The 19452-nt window shown below is 32.0% G+C and overlaps 8 protein-coding genes across 8 annotated transcripts; 3 read left to right on the top strand and 5 right to left on the bottom strand.

Moving 5' to 3' along the window:
• Positions 1-356: 356 nt before the first annotated feature.
• Positions 357-2372, bottom strand: BX663DRAFT_509411 (uncharacterized protein). Its single transcript, XM_051527614.1, has 7 exons — positions 1945-2372; positions 1694-1729; positions 1592-1619; positions 1391-1537; positions 1181-1329; positions 1041-1097; positions 357-979 (listed from the first exon to the last, which is right to left on the bottom strand). The coding sequence occupies exons 1-7, from the start codon at positions 2260-2262 to the stop codon at positions 854-856; spliced, it is 861 nt and encodes a 286-aa protein (XP_051383041.1). The 5' UTR covers positions 2263-2372; the 3' UTR covers positions 357-853.
• Positions 2373-2851: 479 nt separating this feature from the next.
• On the top strand, positions 2852-4327 carry BX663DRAFT_509404 (nuclear protein Es2-domain-containing protein). The gene is made up of 4 exons (XM_051527613.1): positions 2852-3056; positions 3125-3239; positions 3343-4014; positions 4092-4327. The coding sequence occupies exons 1-4, from the start codon at positions 2864-2866 to the stop codon at positions 4315-4317; spliced, it is 1206 nt and encodes a 401-aa protein (XP_051383040.1). The 5' UTR covers positions 2852-2863; the 3' UTR covers positions 4318-4327.
• Positions 4328-6962, bottom strand: BX663DRAFT_472747 (Sec63 Brl domain-containing protein). Its single transcript, XM_051524181.1, has 7 exons — positions 6781-6962; positions 6613-6718; positions 6422-6536; positions 6214-6344; positions 5979-6147; positions 5814-5916; positions 4328-5749 (listed from the first exon to the last, which is right to left on the bottom strand). Exons 1-7 carry the CDS (start codon positions 6899-6901, stop codon positions 4407-4409), a joined length of 2088 nt encoding a protein of 695 aa, XP_051383039.1. The 5' UTR covers positions 6902-6962; the 3' UTR covers positions 4328-4406.
• Positions 6963-7430: 468 nt separating this feature from the next.
• BX663DRAFT_509397 (uncharacterized protein) lies at positions 7431-7813 on the bottom strand (the record flags this gene model as incomplete). The annotated part of the gene is made up of 1 exon (XM_051527612.1): positions 7431-7813. A coding segment is annotated over one exon (172 nt), but the record flags the coding sequence as incomplete, so codon positions are not given.
• Positions 7814-8078: 265 nt separating this feature from the next.
• BX663DRAFT_509388 (uncharacterized protein) lies at positions 8079-8629 on the bottom strand (the record flags this gene model as incomplete). Its single annotated transcript, XM_051527611.1, has 3 exons — positions 8529-8629; positions 8382-8500; positions 8079-8279 (listed from the first exon to the last, which is right to left on the bottom strand). Coding segments are annotated over exons 1-3 (391 nt in total), but the record flags the coding sequence as incomplete, so codon positions are not given.
• A 201-nt stretch (positions 8630-8830) lies between these two features.
• BX663DRAFT_418973 (uncharacterized protein) lies at positions 8831-9007 on the top strand (the record flags this gene model as incomplete). The annotated part of the gene is made up of 1 exon (XM_051522381.1): positions 8831-9007. A coding segment is annotated over one exon (177 nt), but the record flags the coding sequence as incomplete, so codon positions are not given.
• A 6052-nt stretch (positions 9008-15059) lies between these two features.
• On the top strand, positions 15060-15287 carry BX663DRAFT_434273 (uncharacterized protein; the record flags this gene model as incomplete). Its single annotated transcript, XM_051523058.1, has 1 exon — positions 15060-15287. One exon carries the CDS (start codon positions 15060-15062, stop codon positions 15285-15287), a length of 228 nt encoding a protein of 75 aa, XP_051383035.1.
• A 1617-nt stretch (positions 15288-16904) lies between these two features.
• On the bottom strand, positions 16905-18264 carry BX663DRAFT_509368 (uncharacterized protein). The gene is made up of 2 exons (XM_051527610.1): positions 18217-18264; positions 16905-18115 (listed from the first exon to the last, which is right to left on the bottom strand). Exon 2 carries the CDS (start codon positions 18108-18110, stop codon positions 17022-17024), a length of 1089 nt encoding a protein of 362 aa, XP_051383034.1. The 5' UTR covers positions 18111-18115; positions 18217-18264; the 3' UTR covers positions 16905-17021.
• Between the last annotated feature and the right edge of the window lie 1188 nt (positions 18265-19452).

The raw sequence follows: 19452 nt of genomic DNA, 5'->3' as shown, positions 1-19452 counted from the left end.
ATTAGACATTATTCCCCTATCAAAAAGAATTCTATAGAGCAGCGTTTTGTAATATATCTGCATTCATCTTTGTTTCTCTTCAAGGCTTTTCATATTCTTAGTTCTATTCAAAACAAAGTACAGATTGCCGCTTACTATGAGTCCTATTAATAAATACATAGTTACTATAGACACATTGTGTTCCCTTGTTAACATTTACCGAGCCAAAAGTATTGAAAGTTCAAGTTGAACATAATATTCATTCATATTATCTTGATAATACCTTTAGAAGTAAGTGTATAGGAAGTATAAACTTTTTAATTTCTTTTTTTTTTTTTTTTTTTTTTTTTTTTCCTTTTTTCTTTTGTTTACTCTACCCACTGTTTATTATGAATCAATGTATATACAAGTATGAAAACTTAATTTATTAACAAATATATTTAAAGTTGAAAGGAAAACTGTCAGCTAACAAATATATTTAAGATTCGGTTCCAAATTGAAGGAAATTTGTCAATTAAATAATTGTAATTATTCTACCGTAGATACTTCTTTTATAAGAAAAGTTGGTTCTTTTTCCTTTTCTGCTAAAGGAGTGGCCCAGTTGTTGTTTTTGTTTTTTTGTTTTGTTTCGTTTTTTTTTCGTTTTATGAAGGAAGAATGTCTACTACTACTACTACTGCGACTCTCGCTTCTGGTACTACTGCGATGATGATGGTAGTCATAGTGAAAACCATAATAGAGGAGAAGAATTATAGTCATAATGGTAGGGAAAAGTTGGAGGGGGAGGAGAGAGGATAAAACTCGTGGTTATTGATGTTGCTACTACTGTTTTACTTGAAGTATATATATAGAATAGGTTAGTATATGAATACATTCATGTACTTATGCTTACCTTATGACTGTTTATATTTGGTGTATTATTTTGTGCTATACTACTATTATATATCATGTATGATATATATGCATGTAAAGCATTTCGCTTTATCTTAAGACTATATTCCTATATATATTATAGTGTTTATTAGTAAATAGCTATCGATATATATCTGTAGTAAACATACTATGGATTGATTTTGTTGCTTTGTAGTGGCGTCCTTGTTATTTTCTTTTTTAGCTGGCTATACATGTTTTGAAAAAAAACAAAACAAAACAAATAAACAAACATATCCAAGCAAATAAGATAGATAAAAGCAATATTTACCTTTGTTTTGCTATTATTTTTGACGTTAGATGCTGTTCTTTTTTGACGTTTCTTATTAACGGGATGCTTTGTGTTATTATCATCAGTCTTAAGAGGATCTATATCATTATGTCTTCTCTTTCTTTCTTGTTGATTGTTTACAGTTATTACTATACGAAGACTCTATTTAATATAAACATGAAACACATATACATGGTTTCTATATTTTACTATTCTTAGTCAGTTTATCCTCATTATGAATAGCTTCTGCTGCTGCTAAAAGAAGGCCAAGAGGATCATGAATATTTGAAGAAGAGGGCTTTTTAATAGATCTTTTAGGGATTGCAATCATTCTTGCCGGCTTTCTAAAGTTGACCTCTTTTATATGCAATGTAAGTATAGTTGATAGTTTTTTTTTTCCCTTTTTCTTACCTTTTTTCTTTTCTATTACTTCTTTTTCCTATAAATATTTATAAGTACATATTTACATATATTAGTCTTTTCTTTTTCTTTATTTAATAATGCTCTATTTACCTTTTGTTTGTCTTTTTCAGACACTACTGTCATTGTCTGTATCATGAAATATTAGTTATTATTCTGACTTTCAAAGATAATTTATTGATCCTTCCCTTCTCCCCCATCTTTTTTACTCCTTAATATTTGTAACACAACGACATCAACGTTCCGTTATCAAAAACTAATCTTTTTTTTTTTGATTTCTACACACACACACACAAATATATAAACATAGAACATGCATATCTCATATTGTTTAGTTTTATTACCTTCTTCTGTTGCTGACTATTTGCTAAATCAATCAAGATGTTACTAGCTTGAGTTTCTGTTAAGACATATTGACTTGTAGTGTTTTCTTCATCGGCTTCTTGTTTGTTTTCAATAGTAGTGATGACTGTTCTCTTCGCTGATGAACGTGGCTGAATCTTGTTAGGAGAAAAGTTACAATACTCTAATAATTGCTGTCTAACTTTTAGGGATCTTATCCTTTTGGCTCCTGTTTTCTTTTTATGTATATGAGATTTTTTATACTCCTTATTAACAGAAGAAGTAAAGTCACATTGAGTGGTAGGGGCAACAGATGTCATGTTTAATAAATATACATATACACACACACACAAAAAAAAAAAGGCTTACATATATTTATATATATGTATAAATATATGTATATATTTGTAAAGGAAGAAGTTTCAAAAAAAAAAATATGTATAAATATAATAGATAAAAAAGGGGAAAAAAGGAAAAAAAAAAGTAGAGAAAAAAAAAAGGATATTTTAGGTATATTTACATTTGATATATGTGTCATGTATTCATACACCACTATTCACTTTAATCAATCAATAATCAAGTATGTTGTACTACCTTAAACTTGTCAAATTTAATCTTTCTCTTGTACATGAAATAAAAATAAAGTCATAGTTAATAGCAATATATCTTTATCATTTTTACTTCTGCTCTAAAGGAAAAAAAAATATTTTATAATTCATTTTTTTTTTATTTAAGTGAAGTGAGAGGCATACTGCTTGTTAGTCAATGTTTTCTTCATCACACATCATTAGTGTACGGTCAGTCACGTGATTTGAATTTAATTTAACACTATTGCTTCCATATTACTTTGTTTTTTTTTATTTTTTATTTTTTATTTTATTTTATTTTATTTTATTTTATTTTATTTTATTTTTTTTAACCATGACTACACCAGTTGTATTAGATGAAGATACTTATACCGAAGCCATTAGCCTTATCATCGAACGGGATTTCTTTCCCAATTTAGCAAAAATGAAAGCTGAGCAGAAATACTGGGAAGTACAAAAAAACGGTTCATTAGCTGAATTACAGGAAGCAGGAAGAGCATTACATAATGCTACCACATTAAAAAAATGTAAAAAGAAAAAAAAAAAAAAAAAAAGATTTGCAAGTTATTTTTAATAATTACATTTGTATTATTAGCTCAACCACGAGATTCAAATCAAAGTGTCAACTACTATTTCGAAGATGAGCCAGATATCGAAAAGAGAGTCAATCTTAATTTATCTCTAGATCAGTTTCAATCTCTTTATACCAGGTGATGGTTTTATCTCTCCTCTAAAAAAAAAAAAAAAAAAAAAAAGAGTTGGAATTTTTTTTTTTCTTTCTTTCTTCCTTTTATTAATTGTTCTTGTTAACAGTGAAGATAATGCATCGTTTGCAGATTTATTAGAAAAAGCAAATTTAAAAGTGAAAGAAAAGAACAAATGGTTCTTTGATCGCGAATCTTTACGAATAACCAATGGTGAGAAAGGAACATTAGCTATTGAAACAAACGAAAAGGCACCATTGGGTTGGAAATATAAAACAAGAAATGCCCTCATGTATTACCCAGAAGGGAAAAGTGAGTCTTGGGTGAATCCTAATGAAGGAAGAGGACAGCCTAAATCGATTGAATATAAAAATACCCATATTATGATAAATGATACATCCTTACCAACACATAAAACAGTAGCACCATCAGATATAGCTAATAAAGATGGGTCGCTTACACCTTGGAAGCAATGGAATGGTCTATCATCAACAGAAGCAGACGATTCAACACCTAATATTAGAGGATATAATCTTGTTGATGCCACACCTACATTAAGTCCATCACGTATAGGAACACCACAAATGACTTGGGGTTCAATTGAGGGGACTCCCTTATTGATCTCAAATGGTTCAGACACTCCAGAACCTCAGTTCTCTTTACCAAAAATATCAAAAAGAGAACAATTAGGTATGAAATTATCTGAAAAAGCTTCTAAAGCGTATAGGAAAAAGACAATAGAAAGACAACAACGAAGAATACAAGGGACACCAAGAGTAGGGTAATAATAAAGGAATCCATATATGTGTATATAATAATACAATGTTTCTGTATCTAATCTAAATAATAATAATCAAGGGCTGGTTTAATGTCACCTGCTGCACAACATTTATTAAGGAAAAGTACTCAAGGATTCACACCAAGGATTCAATCAGGCTTTGGGGAGGCATTAAGAAGTACTTATAATAGTGGGTCGCCTTCTTTTAAAACACCTCGATCTATCCTAAAACGTCCTGGTGCTACACCTACTCCAATCGCATTATTTCGTGCTGGCGCAACTCCACAAAAAAAAGAAAAGAACTAATAAAGTGACTATTTATTTGTTTATATAATGGAAGTTTGATTTTTGTATGCATATATGTATACATATACATATTAGTATTATTATTGTTATTATTCTTCATCAGATTCAGTAACATAGTTAGCATCATCATCTTCATCTTCATCCTCATTAGAAGAAGAAGAATCGGAGTCAGAGTCAGAGTCAGAGTCAGAATCATCCTTCTTCTTATCTTTACTACCACCAGCCAAAGCTTGAGCAAGACCTTGTTCTCTCATCAACTTCATTTGTCCAGCAATAGAATCTTCTTCAGGCTCAGAAATAGTATCATCCACTTCTTCCTCTTCAGGAAGATCAGAAGGATCATGTACGTTTAATTTAATATCTTGAAGAATATCTGTACCGACATAGGTATCTGATTTAACAAAAAGAGAGAATGTATAGACACCAGGCTTAGGAGGACCAGGGAAGGCGATCTTGATTGTCTCTTCATCAACGATGTCAGTCACCTTTTTATGAGGAACTAAGATTCGATTTACTTTGGGATCACCCAAGAAGATCCACCAACAAGGCTTCTTTTCACCAGGATAGTAAGGTGTATGAGCTAAAGGAAGTACCTTTTTATCTTTCTTCTTCTTCTTCTTTTCTTCTTCTTCAGGGGAAAGGATAATAGCTTCATCTTCTTCATCTTCTTCATCTTCTTCATCTTCTTCTTCTTTGACTACTACATCCGTTTCTTTTTCTTTATTCTCTACTTCAACTTCACTCACCTGACCATTCTTCAGTTTCAAAATAAAAGTAATGATGGCACCTGTAGTAATGATTTTATCACCAATTACTTTAAAAGCAGCCTTTTTAACACTCAATTGAGGAATACGATGAACAACTTCCATAACATCAAGATATTCATCATTATTAGAAAGAGGCTTCAAAAATTCTTTACGCTCATTCTCAGACATAGCATATAATTGTTGTACTGTATTCATCTTGTTCTTAGGATGGCGATGATTATAACGATTTACAAGTGTATTTGTGATGTGAGGTAATTGCATTAAATTAGATTCACAGAAATAAGTAGCCTGTAAGATATGTTGTTGTAATTCCATAATAAGACAAGTAACGCTTAACCATTGTTTGACAGTAGAAATTTGTAAAAGGCCTTGAAGAAGATGAAGTGACTTTTCTACAATGAACTGTTGATCTTTTATGAGCTGCTTACTAGCTTCTGCTTTTGATACAATATTGATACGAAGAAGATAAGCATAAAGAAGAGTGCGTGCTTTACGACGATAAGCAGGGATATTTTCATCATTTTGACGATTAAACTTTTCTCCAAATCTGTTTATCAATTCCTCGGCAATAGCACCATTTATTTTATCCAATGTTTTTTCTTCCCCTTGACGCATATCAGCACCTTCCTTGAATTCAAAAGCACCAGATAATACATTGATGATTTCTATATATAAAATAGGTTTCTATTTTAATAATTATTCTGTATATAATGTATCTTCTTCTTTTACCTTTAAAGCTATCATTTTCCTTCAAGCCCTTAACAAAAATGCCCATTGTTTTACTCAAAATCTTGTCTTTAGTAAGACGACGCGATCTATACCACCATCGAGCCTATTAAGAATAAAACTATAAATAATCCATATTTCTCTTAATTTCATCTATAATTAAATTACAATAAAATAAGGTAAACCTAAACCAAAAGCGAGAGCATAGAATCCCAAGACAAGCATGCCATTACCTTCAACGAGGCCCTTTGGAAGAGCGACGCCCATGGTAAAGGATTGCTTACCATCAGGATGACCAAATTCTTCATAATTTTTACGAGTATCTTCATCAGTTAATCTATAATAATAGAGTTAATTTACTCGAGCTTTTTTTTTTTTCTTGCATTTTAAAATTTCACAATACACTTTATAAGCTTTGGTAATATCAATAAAACGTTCTTCATTCTTTTCTTCTTCTCCAGGTTTTGCTTTATCAGGATGATAAACAAGCGATAGTTTTTTATAGGTTTTCTTAATTTCAGCAACCGTAGCACCCTTTAAAAAAAAAAAAAAAAAAAAAAAAAAGAGTTGAGAACTTGTGTATACATATTCATTTTTGTTAAGCTTGTTACCTCCGAAAGACCCAGAATTTCATAAGGGTCCCAAGTAACATTTTTTACTTCAGCATTAGCAACTTGTAAAGTTAAAAGAACAACACCAATCCAACCAATAAGTAAGAAGATAAATCTGAAAAAAAATAAACAAATAAATAAATGACAAAAAAAAGGAAAAAGATGAATAGCACAGTCAAAAATAAACTTACTTGGGACTTGTCATGAGCTTCTTGATGACACTGGGCTTAGCCTTTTTCGCATTCTTTCTTTCTTTTTGACAAGTGCGACATTGACAAATATTTTTATTCTTTTTATCTAATAACAAGATGAGAAAAAAAAAAAAGGGTAAAAAGTAAGAAATGAAACAGAATACATACTTTTTGATTTGAATAAGGAGTGAACAGATTGAATTGTTACTGGCACTAGGACCAGTGATAAAACTGAAATGAGGAAATAATAAAAATTAAATCCCTGTTCGTCGTATGTATATTGAGCCATTTAACTTTATAAATGCCTTAATGTATATACAACTTGGACAGAAAACAATGAAAAAAAAAAAGGAGAAAACAAAAGTAACAAAAAAAAATTATTATTATTATTATAATTATTATTATTATTTCCATAATTTCTCATGTCAAAATGTCATTGGCTGATTTGCACCAACTTATTTAAAGCTGGATATAAAACATAAGACTAAAGGTATTATTGAATATGGCTACAGTCTAGGAAACTAGGTTGGGCCAATAAAAAAATAATTGGGTCATTCAAAAATTAAATTGGGATACGGATGTAGCATTAGGACAATAGCAGGAAAATTGGGATAGAAATACGAAAATAGGACACCCAAATGAAAATGAGACACACAGATGTAAAAATGGGACAGAGGAGAATAAGTTAAATTGAGACAAAATGTTAGATTTTTTCTAGACGAAAAAAAAAAAAAAAAATAGATACAGCATACTTGTAAATATCTAAATCTCTTTAACAAGAGAAATCGTGTACGAGACGGCAATATAAAAAAAAACAAGACCTATTGTTCTCTCGTGAACTCCCGTGGACGCCCATGACCACCAATCACTTGTCTTGAGATATTGAATATATTTTTTGACGCGTTAACGTCGCGTTGCCACATTATTCCGCAACTTTGGCAAGTTTGAACACTGTGCAACCCAATGTAAGCATCAGTTAAGCATGTTTGAAGACATGCATGACAGGTCTATATTTACAGTATTAATAAATTATTCTTTGAGCAGTTTTGGTAAATCTTGTTGTACCTTTGAAGTCTTGAACTCATCTACAGAAGCATGTAAAAGTTCTCCTGATTTCTGTCTTATTTTGAGTTGTTTGTCAAGAACTCCTGTCACTCCCACCCTGAGACCCTTCAAATGTACACTGTCTTTTCCGAACATGCCATTTCCGAAAGCTATAACAGACAATTTACTCTTGTCGTATTTGAAAGGTTGGGGCTTCCAAAGCTTCTTAGTGTTCCTGAAATAATAGTTAATGAATATAGTGTTTGTCTCTCTGCTTTGATGCTAGTATACTCACTTTGTCTGCTGGGGAACTTTTTTGTCTTTCTTTTTCACTTCTTTGTCCCTCCTCTTCTTTCTTTTCTTTCTTTTCTTCCTCTTCTTCTTTGTGTTCTTTCTTTTGGCCTTATTGTATTTTTTTCCACCATTAATGAGGACATTGGCCATTTCTTGTCTGTCCCTTTGAACTCCCTGGTATAGGTGAAAGCGACTTTCAGCAGTTGAGAAGTTGTTAAATGCTAGTATTCTGTTTAGATGTGAGAGGATATAAGTTATGTATTGCAAATAGTTTGAAAGAATAGCTGTCTTGGTTGTAGGAATGTTGAGAAGTATATCCTCCATATTTTCTCAAGACGTTCTTTTTGTTTCTCTCTTTGCGTGTCTTATAGACCCTGTTAAGGTATAGTACTCTTTAGTAGAGCATCGCCTGATTTGATGGGATTCATCACCCTCCTCATAAGCAGCAGCAAAAACCTGATGTTGGTTGGGATCCAGCCTGCAAAGAGAAACATCAGCCAAGTTTTCATTCTTCATAGCATCTCCCAATTGGAAAATTTCTACGTCTTCGCTAGATATGCATCTGTATTCATCTGTACTGTTTGTTATTTTTTTGCAATAGAACCACATCAGCTTCTTTACAGTCGACTGGTAAAATGCGCTGGAGCATGTTGTTGCAAATATTTCTGACAGATCATATACTAATAAAGTATCAAATTTCAACAAATTCTATCATTTATGGAAAACGTTCTAAAGTGACAAAGCTGTCGATCTGTCTGAATTATACTTTTAGGGCATTTTTTTCTCGGTTAAAGTCAGACTCAGTCTTTATTTTGAATATTAGCATGACGCATGACTTACAATTATTCCTGATCCAAAATAATAATATGTTCGATGGTGACTTGGTTGGCTCCTCGGTGGCAAGCCGCAACATTGTGTCTTCCACTCAAACTCAAGGCTTACTTGGGACCATGCTATTATTTGCTTCGACATGCATAGCCACTTTCAAATGCCACACATCATCCTCGACCCTCTTTCTTTCGTCCTGAACAGGCTCCCTTCAAAAAAAAAAAAAAAAAAAAAAAAAAAAAAAAAAACGGCCGTCCTAAAGTTTCCTGTATTTGGTCCGTTCATTAGCCAGTAGTATGCTGAATATTCCACGAAATGGACTATATCCTCCATAACAAACTGCCTCCTGAACTCATCATTTCTGGCGTTAAACTGATGAATTGGTTAAATCAATCACATTAGTAGTAGTTCAAATATTTCTTTTACTGACTCTGTTTCTCTTTACTTTTATACATTTTCCTCTTTTCTTGCAAGAGGTTTTTTTTTTTTTTTTTTTTTTTTTTTTTTTTTTTTTTTTTTTTTTTTTTTTTTCATACAAAATAATACTCAGAACTGGCTAGGGCAAAACAATGTATTCATAGCCACTACGTGCGCAATGGTCTTTACTTTAATTAAATTACTCTTTAATCACATTTCTGTTCCATTTTCGCATCTGCATCTCGTTTTCATTTGGGTGTATTTCTGTCCCAATTTAATTTTTGAATGACCCAATTATTTTTTATTGGCCCAACCTAGTTTCCCAGACTGTAATAGATTAAATGAGGAGAGTTTATTTTCATAAAGACAATTGTTTTTTTTTTTTTTTTTGACTTTAATATAGTTGGGACTAGATTTTATTATATTCTTTAATTCTCTATTATTGCTAAAAATAATGCTTGACTTCAATAGTAGAAGTTTAACTCATGCATCATCAGAAAAGAGGAGGTGTTCAAGCAAAATAATAATAAGAGGATAATAAAGATAATTATAAATAAAGAAGCAGATTGCGAGAGCACTCAAATAAGTACATAACAAAGACTCTTTTGTTTTTATTTTATTTTTTTCGAATTACATTGAAATGAATACAATTCAATTGTTATTATGTCATTTATCAAAGTTACTACTATTTTATGATTTATCACCAGTATCTCTAAAGTGAGTACTATGAATAGATATAAAAAGATGTTCGAGGATGTGAATTATCTTCCTTCGTAGTGCTCAATTAACTAAGAGTTAGTTACTAGAAAGATTTACACAAAAATAGCTTCTATGAAATGGACAAACATAAGACTATACATATTTATTCTATTTGGGAAAAAGTAATAAATTCATACAAATATTATCTGTTGTAATAGTATACATTATGTCATCTTGTGTATATTTAGTTAAGGGCAAATCGTTACATTTGATAAAAGGAATATCTTTTGTTAACTTTACCATGAAGCTTTCTTATCATCTTTTCTACAACAGTTAACTCTTTTTAATAACACAAATATATACGTCTAAGACTAATACAATAGTGTCAACTAATACTCATAAATAAGAAAGTCTACTACCACTTGGACACAAAACATCATATTTCTTTTTTTCATTTTTATTTATATAAATTATAAAATATGTATTTATATTGAACGGCTTAGGTCAATGTGCTTCCTTGCAAATTCTCCACCAAAGGTTTTACACCGTCTGCTTTTATCTAGTAATCTTATATAATCAAATAACAGATTAATGACTGCTACACGATATATATACTATAAGACCACGTTATTATTTCGTGAGATATAAATGTATAAAAGAGTTTCATAAGTAAATACCCTTTTTATAGTTTTTTTTTTTTTTTTTTTCTGGAAAAAAAAATTTGAAACGGGATTTTAAAAAATATATGAGAGTGATAGACTGCTTTTCCTTTTCAGATTATGTGGTTGAAATTCATGAATGACTAGGGGGATTATTTATACTAGTAATAAACATAATAGCATATTTTCTCTTTATGCATTTTGTAGAAAAAAAAAAGTTACTATGGATATAATAATATTATTATTTTTTTTTCTAATAATAATAAAAAAAATATGTATTTTTGATAAATTGAAATTATTGGATGGCTTAGATTAACGTTTTTTTTTTTTTTGTAAAACAAGCATAATTATCTCTTAAAGTAATGTTCTTACGCTTTTGAAATGCATATACATATTTGAAAAAAAAATATTACTACAAGTTTTATATGATGAGAATCATGCCTTTCACCTTTTTCTTTTTGTTGTTGTTGTTGTTTAATTCTATAGTCTATTTATTTTTGCAATTAAAGAAGCAAGACGGCTTACTTTGTTATTATCTCCGCTTGTGCTCCTTGACTGTTAAATTTCAAGGCTGTGTTGCTGAAGGAAAGTAGATCGAATAATAATTAAAAAAAAAATCATAAAGAGAAATTTTATGAAGGTGATCGTAAGAATAAATCTCACGTAAAGTTTAAAGGGCTAAGGTACAGTGTGACAGACAAGTTGTGCGCACAGCTAAAGAGGCGTGAAAAACTCGGAGAGTTGTTGCTTCTGGACATAGATGAATAGAATACGTCGAAGGTTGAGATACACACATGTACGAATTACACAGAAATTGATAATATACTATTTCTTTCATAGACTTGCAACAACTGTTTCGATAAATTGCTGGAGAATCTAAAACATGCCAACTGCAAGGTCCATCAGGTATTAATCTGTAAAACAATGCAATATCTTTTGGAATCGCGATGTTATGGCATCTAAAAACATGTTTACTATCGCGGAATCCAATTGGAACGATGATGGTCGACCGAATGTCTTTCGACGACAAAGCGCCACCTCCAATGTGGTTGCCACATCTCACTCCAGTGAAGTGCTAGCTTAAAGATACCTGCAGGTAAGAAGTCTTTACGAAAAAAAAAAAAAATAGCATTTTTTTTTTCTGAATCTCATCTAACGTTCTGTCTCTATTTAATTTCTCCTTTGTCTTTGTCCCATTTTTGCATTTGTATCTGAATTTCCTTTTTTACTCATCCAAAAAAGGTAAACAAACTATCTGAAAATTAATTTTAATTCGTCCAAAAAAAATCTAACATCGTCCGAATTTGAAGTAACCACTCAAAGGAATGAACCTGAAACAGCTAACGACGACTTCACTATGGAATTTGACAACGAAACTGACGCCCTCAACAACTATATTCAATAATGAGTTCTAAATTACAGATATCATTATTTAATGCCACTGGCCTGCCTAAGCAGGCTATAACACCTATTCTACAAATTGCTCAAACTTCCTCTCTTCTATTTATTACAGAAACATGGTTACTACCACCTAATCGATATCCTACTAAATGGAAACAATTTCACACATATGGTCTTCCACTCAACTCTCCTAATGCATATAGAGGACAGATGGGAATAGCCCTCCTAATCAACCCTACTTTTAACCTACCTATACATCATATTCCTCATGATCATCCTTTATTAACTAAGCATACTCTTTCCGTTATAATCTCATCCAAAATTGTAATACACTGCTGCTATTTCCCTCCTTCTTTAAATCAGACAGAATTTTCTGAATTACTCTCACTTTTACCGATGAATACTGCTAACGTAACTACAACCATAATCTGTGGTGATTTTAATGCAAGAATGGGCGCAGTTACAGGCGACTCCCGTTACAACCCCAAAGGACGTTGCTTACACAACTGGATCGAAGCTCAACACTTAACGATATGGAACCAACAGCTTGCTTTTGGAAAACCAACTTTTTATGCCTATCATGGGACCAGCATAATTGACTATTTCATCAGCAACACCCGGCTACACGAACCCAAACTCCACATTCGGGATGATCTCTCGCTGTCCTCCAACCACAAATTTATGACTTTTAGCTTTGATTCCCCCAGAACATTTTCCAATGAAATTAACCCGTTGGCACCAAAACGTCTCCAATGGTCTCTCGGTAAGCTCAAAAACAGGGATATAGCTGCTCGATACGAAGCAGAGTTCATCAATACCCTACATTCATATCTTTCACAAAGACCTTCAAATAATCTTAACGAAAAAGACTCTGCATGCGAATACATCGAACAGTTCAATTCACAAATATGTAATTCAATTTACGCATCCCTTGATACAGTTTGTGGTCGCAAACATCAGACTACATATGATACATATCTGAAGGATTTTTGGACTCCAGAGATGACTTCTGTTTTTCAACTAAAAGAACACTATTACAGAAAATGGCGTAAAGCAAATGGCTTGAACTGTTTAAAATACTGGCTACTTCACCAAGAATCAAAGGCGCGATTAAGAAGGCTCATAATTCAAAGACGGCGCGAAACATGGCGACAGTTTTGTGATAAAATGGCACAGGGCGAATATACAAAAGCTATTGCAAAATTCAGTCGTATTCGGAAAAATAGGACTTTTAAACCGACCTTTTCCACAACGGATGGATCACAACACTCGGCTAATACTATGGCTGCTCACCTCCAACAAATCTACTCTGGACATCTTCTACCTGAACAACCATCCTATATGGAGCTAGTGGACTCTACACCTCGACATATTAATGCATATACACTTACAGTGTCTGACTGCCCTATAACACTCGAAAACGTCAAAGATGCCTTAAAAAATCTACCCTCAAAAAAAGCACCTGGAGTTGATCATATAAGACAAGAAATGCTCTCTCCAATAACGAATAAACTTGCTCCAACCCTTCTGTCTCTCTTTGAACTATGCTGGCGATGGTCCTATACTCCTCTATCTTGGCGAGTAGCTCAGATTGTCCCAATACATAAGAAAGGGGCACCTACCGAACCAGGAAATTATCGACCTATCAGCCTAACATCAGTTTTTCGAAAGCTATTTGAACGATGTCTGTATCCTTATCTTATAACTTATAGCCCACCGTTAGACATTGCCCAAGGGGGATTTCGTGAGGCTCGCGGTACACTTGATCAGGTCCTTTGTCTGACTGAAATTTGTAACTTACTTCGCAAAACACAAAATTTCAAACCAGCGCTTGCTTTCTTTGATATCAAATCGGCTTATGATACGGTAGACCGTGCCTACATCTGGCACTGTTTATCTGATTATGCCCCTGCTCCACTACTAAATATCCTGAAAAATCTTTTTGATGATGTCCATCTCGAAGTACTTCTAAATAATGTTACTTCATTTCGGTTTTCCCCGAGAACTGGTGTTCTTCAAGGCTCAATTCTTTCTCCATTTTTGTACTCAATATACATAAATAATCTTCCTAATATTCTACGTCTATCACCAATTCCAACAAATATACGTGATCAACCACTTCAATTTGTACAATCGATTAATTGCTTGTTGTATGCTGACGATGTTGTCCTCATCACGGCACCTGAAAAGTTGCGCTCTTTATTATCGTTATGTGAAGAAAACAGTAATTTATTAGGCTACCGCTGGAATCCTAGTAAATGTGTAATCCTTGATCCTTCTGATAATCAGCAACCGTACACTTTATATGGTGACCCCATTCCAACCCAAAAATGTTTTTCTTATCTAGGTATCCCCATCAAGATAGGAGGATTCTTAGATACAGCTCAACTAGTACAAAATAATACTAACAAAGCCCTACAAACAATGAACCAAATGGCATCTATTGGGGTTAATCCCAAGGGATTTGATCGGTTACTCGCTACTCGCTTCTACACGCAGATAGTCCGACCACAGCTCGAATATGGTCTAGCTATTAGTCTACTTAGTGCAAAGAATATCCAACAACTGGAATCTTGTCAAAACACATGCATAAGACGGATATTTGGTGGCTCTAGTCGATCGTCAGTAAAGGTGATGCTTCATATGGTAAACCAACCATCAATGAAGGTTAGGGTATCCATTCTGCAGGCCCAATTCGTTTTCCGTGCTATTGACTTACCGGATGATACCTTGCTCGCTAAATTACTTCCCGAACTTCACGCCTCCGCTTTCAACACTCAATGGTATAAACTCATTCAAACATCATGCTGGAGACTCTGTGCCGCCAATTCCATTCCGTTAGACAAACGCTCCTTTCGAAAACATCGTCGAGAATTTCTTGAAGAGAGTTTTCAACAACTACGTGACGAGACACATTCTGTTTTGCTTTCCTCTTGCCGCCCTAATCTGATTATTGACCCGATACTCTGGTTACCCATGACACACAGTGAGCGTAGTCGAACTATTCGATGGCGTCTTGGTTGGTTACCCGGAGGAATACCTAAAGCCTGTCCATATCATCCTCATGTACACTTTAGTCGGTCACACGCCACTGAATGCTTGCACATGCACACTCGTTTATTCTTGCCACGATCAATTGCAGATCCCCTTTCCTTTCTTTTAAATCATCTCCCTCAGCATAAGCACCGAAATTCTCAGGATGTTTCTGCTTGGTTCTATCGCTGGCCAGTTATGTGTACCATTCTACAGGAAATAGATTATTTAATGCACGATAAACTACCCCCTCCACTTCTTGATCCAGGCAGAAAATTACTCAACTGGTTGTCTCTTTAAACTTGTTAGCAATATTCCCCTTTCTTTCTCACTTTCTCTTCTTCCTTTCCTTTACCTTTTTACCTCTTGTCCCATAAGAGGGTTTTTAGATACTTTTTTCACATAATTTGAACTGACCTGGGCAATCCAATATAATAAAGATATTATGTGCCCATAGGTCGCTTTTTAAATTTATAAAAATAATAAAAAAAAAAAAAAATGTTTAATCGTAACCACTCAAAGGCAAAAAAAAACACACGTTTTTAAAGCTCCGTATATTAAAAAAAAAATCTAGTAGTGGTCATAAAAAAAAATTTTTTTTATATACAGTAATAAATTTTTTTATTTTATTTTTTTATTCTTTTAACTTTTATTTTTATAAAAATAAAAAAAAAGAAAGTATATTGCAAGGATGAAAGCTTTGGTAAACGTTTTGAATTTAGTATTTTTATAATAAAAATACTATACCACAACCTCCCTTTCCATATTTTTTTTTAAAAAAAAAAGAGGAGAAAGGGTTAGGGTTCGAGGTATGACGACACTAAGGCGATGTCTGAGCTAGTTCCAATATGCCTTGTTATTTTTTTTTTTTTAAAAAATATAAAGGTAAATTTATTGTTAACGAAATATATTAAGAAAGAGAAAAGGTAGTTGAAGTGATGATAATGTGTGTCTGTGATCAACATTCTGTGTTGCTGATTTAAAAATATAAATATACACCTAAATATCTCTAAGAAGCACTGATCTTCTACCTTTCTCTTTTATTTTCCGAGAGAGAAAAAGGAAAAAGTATACTAACTTTTTTTATTCTTTATCTAGGGCCTATGCTTCTTGTAATGTACGCGTTTATTCATTTATTGTATTTTACTTTTTTTTTATTTTATTTTGTATATTAATAAATAAAATGTATTTTCTTCGAAATTCAATTAAATTAACTGTGTGTGTGTGTTTTTACTATTTTATGACTTTTGAGTATTCATTATAAATTGACTGTGAATTAGAAAATTTTGTTACCTTCCTTACACAACCGAGATTGTTAAAAATAATAAGGCGAATTGTGTTGTTCTTTAATATTTTTTTTTCTGATTGATAAAACCACAACTTGACAAGAGTATAAGTTTTAGTCTACTTCAGCGTCCGACCTAGTGGTGATGAAAATCTTTAACCTACTTAGAAACTAAAAAAAAAGGCATTAGGACTTACCAGTGGGTATTTTTAGACTCCATAAATATTTTACAAAATGACCGATGTCCGATTGATAAGCAATACAATGTGTATAGGAAATGGATTCCTTTTTCATCATGAAGTTTCCTCCGGATTGTATGAAACATTTTATATTATTATAACTGAAAAAAAAAAGAATGAAAAAGAACAAAAGAAACACACATATATCGTATTCTAAAACCTTTTGTATGGTTTATTTTAACTTTGAGTAACATTTGATCTTGAACTTTATCTTTTAAGAAGCTAATTCTTGCTTGGATATCTACTCATTAGGATCTGAAATATCATCAAGACAATAGCTATTTATTTATATGAATAAGCTTACAAAGGAAAAGAAAAAAGAGAGTATTTCATTCATTCTTTTTTTTATCTATTTATTATAAATATTAACTTTATAAATATATAAACATTTATAAAAAAAAAAAAAAAAAAAAACTAGTAATAAAGTACAATTAAACAGAACAAACAAACAAATAACAAAGTGTTATAAAATATATTACAAAAAAAAATATGCAATTTTCTTTTCTTTTTTTAAGGTAAAAATGAAGGAACAGCAGGCACAGGGGGTAATGTTCTCGGTGAAGGGCCTAATGAGATAGGAGGAAGACGATGTGAACGGTTAACAAAAGGTGACATGATGCCAATAGGTGGTGGTTGTGCTGTAATAGGAGGAGGAGTGGTTGACAAATGATGTGCTGGTGGTGAACGAGATAGATTTAAGAAAGAAGAAGGGGGTGGATATTTATTACATCTTTGACATATTTGATCAGGAGGAATAGGATTAGCTATGGCGTTGTCCACTTTTTGTAACATAGCTACGGTATCAGATAATAAGGCTGTAAGTCGTGTGACTTCTCTCTGTAAACTATTTCTGTATTCCCTTTGAGCTTCGATTGTATTTGCACACACATGAATATCATCATTCATCATGTAACGATGACTAATAGTAGTAGTAGAAGTAGTAGTAGTAGTAGTGTTATTATTATTATTATTGCTATGAGCATAGGATGCTGGTGATGTAGAAGAAGGCGGGTAAAGGGGAGGTAATACAAAAGAATGTCCTCCGTTATTATTATCATTAGGATTGGTATTATTATTATTATTATTAGGAGAAGGTAAACTAGTGTTTTTGCTATTATTTGTATATTTAACAGGTCTATAACTAGGTGATAAAGATCTCCTTCTTCGTCTTAATATGTCAGATGGTTGCTGTTGACTTTCTTCTTCCATTTCAGTAATAGTTGATTTTCTACGTTGACTTGGTTTTTCTTGTACTGTTGTTGATGATGGTGGTCTTGTTGTTGTTGTTGTTGTTGTTGTTGTTGCTGCTGCTGCTGCTTTTTCATTAGCAGAACATCTCTTTCTTCTCTTAATTACTGTTCTCATCATGGTAGCAGGTCTATGTACTAAATGTAATTTATAATATAAACCACAAGCATTACATATTGTTCTACCACTAGCATCCCTTCTCCATAAAGGAGTAGTAGTTGTTTCACAATTAGCACACACAGTTATTCCATTACTGTCTTTATCCTCTTCCATCATTTTATCTTCTTTATCATCATCGGTCCATGGGGGAGTAGGTGATGGTAATACATGATCTTCGTCTTTAATGTTCATCTTTTCTAATAAATGAATTGTCATTAAAGTTTGAATTTAATAATATTTTTATTAAATAATAATAAAAAAAAAAGTTTAAATAAAATATTTTTTTTAACAAGGCTACCAAATAAAATTATTTTCTACAAATAATAATAAAAAAAAATTAACATCGTGCGATAAAAAAGATAATAAAGGTGATAAGAAACGAAAAAAAAAAAATCTTTTAATCTTACCCAATCAAATTACATTATCGGAATTACACTTTTTTTCTCACAGTTATAGATTTAGAGTTACAACTTTTTCCTTGTCTCTTTCACTCATATATTATCGATGGTTACCTAATTTAATTACATCATGAAGCAGGCTATTAAGAAGAAGAGGAATGAAAGAAAAAAAGATTAAATATGAATAAGACGACTAGAATAGTGTATGTAGTAAATAAGGAAGATAGGATCTGTTGCGGACAATTAAATATTCTTGGATTTAATAATACCTCCTTCTTTATCATCATCTAAAAGGGACTTTGTATCATTATGAAAATAGCCCTACTACTACTACTATTACAATAAAAAAATAAAAATGCGATATCTTTTTCCTTTGACGAAATGAATTCATAGTGTCAATTTTACATGTCTAACCTTAAACTTCATTACTAATAAAAGTGTTATTTATTTAAAAGGAATAGAGTGAAAAATTAGCAGTCATGCAGCAACTACAGTTATAGCAGCAATAAGAAGAAGAAGAAGAAGGAGAAGGCCATGATTATCCTTCTTATTTCCTCCTTGCTGCTGCTGCTGCTGCTTATATTCATTATTTTATCATTGCCCTGATCTTTAAAACAATATAAACATGGATTGTTTCATTTATGACTCCGAGATGCTACTTCCATAATAATGTATAAAAATTAAAAAAATGAAAAAATAAAAAAAACCAAAAAAAAAAACTATTCTGTCAAAATAGCAAAATATCATTAAGAATAGGCTTGATTTTCCCCTGTTAGTTATTTGTATCTCGATGATTTATTCAAGTACTCTACTTTTTCATGTATTTTATTACACAGACTATTAATTAAGAACTAATAAGATGGTTGAAAAAATAAATAAATAAATAAAAGGTTTATTAACTTTAACCTTAGCGCAAAAAGTCTTGGAGACTATGATGAATAGAGGAGGAAGTAATGATATTCATGATCAAAAATTGTAACTTTATAAATGGATATAAACCAAAGATCTTATTCAATACAAGACTATGTTTGTTTTAACATCTAGTCAAAGCTTATCAAAGATAATTACGTAATAAAGCTTTAATCAAAGTACTACAACACTGTATTATGCTAATACACATATATATTTCCTTTAAA

Source organism: Cokeromyces recurvatus (assembly GCF_025118155.1).
Source record: "Cokeromyces recurvatus strain NRRL 2243 chromosome Unknown BX663scaffold_12, whole genome shotgun sequence".
NCBI classification, from domain to species: domain Eukaryota; kingdom Fungi; phylum Mucoromycota; class Mucoromycetes; order Mucorales; family Mucoraceae; genus Cokeromyces; species Cokeromyces recurvatus.
This window is presented reverse-complemented; position numbering and strand designations above follow the sequence as displayed.

Bases quoted from the DNA above. Each gene is read 5' to 3' on its own strand.
- BX663DRAFT_509411 (XM_051527614.1), bottom strand. From the start codon at position 2,262: ATGACATCTGTTGCCCCTACCACTCAATGTGACTTTACTTCTTCTGTT. The intron at 1,098-1,180 runs GTAAATATTGCT...AAACATGTATAG, and splicing joins AAAATAATAGCAAAACAAAG to CCAGCTAAAAAAGAAAATAA. The intron at 980-1,040 runs GTATGTTTACTA...TAATATATATAG, and splicing joins AGCAACAAAATCAATCCATA to GAATATAGTCTTAAGATAAA.
- BX663DRAFT_509368 (XM_051527610.1), bottom strand. From the start codon at position 18,110: ATGAACATTAAAGACGAAGATCATGTATTACCATCACCTACTCCCCCA.
- BX663DRAFT_472747 (XM_051524181.1), bottom strand. From the start codon at position 6,901: ATGGCTCAATATACATACGACGAACAGGGATTTAATTTTTATTATTTC. The intron at 6,537-6,612 runs GTAAGTTTATTT...ATTTTTTTTCAG, and splicing joins AAGCTCATGACAAGTCCCAA to ATTTATCTTCTTACTTATTG. The intron at 6,345-6,421 runs GTAACAAGCTTA...TTTTTTTTAAAG, and splicing joins AAATTCTGGGTCTTTCGGAG to GGTGCTACGGTTGCTGAAAT.
- BX663DRAFT_509404 (XM_051527613.1), top strand. From the start codon at position 2,864: ATGACTACACCAGTTGTATTAGATGAAGATACTTATACCGAAGCCATT. The intron at 3,057-3,124 runs GTAAAAAGAAAA...TTGTATTATTAG, and splicing joins TGCTACCACATTAAAAAAAT to CTCAACCACGAGATTCAAAT. The intron at 4,015-4,091 runs GTAATAATAAAG...ATAATAATCAAG, and splicing joins CAAGGGACACCAAGAGTAGG to GGCTGGTTTAATGTCACCTG.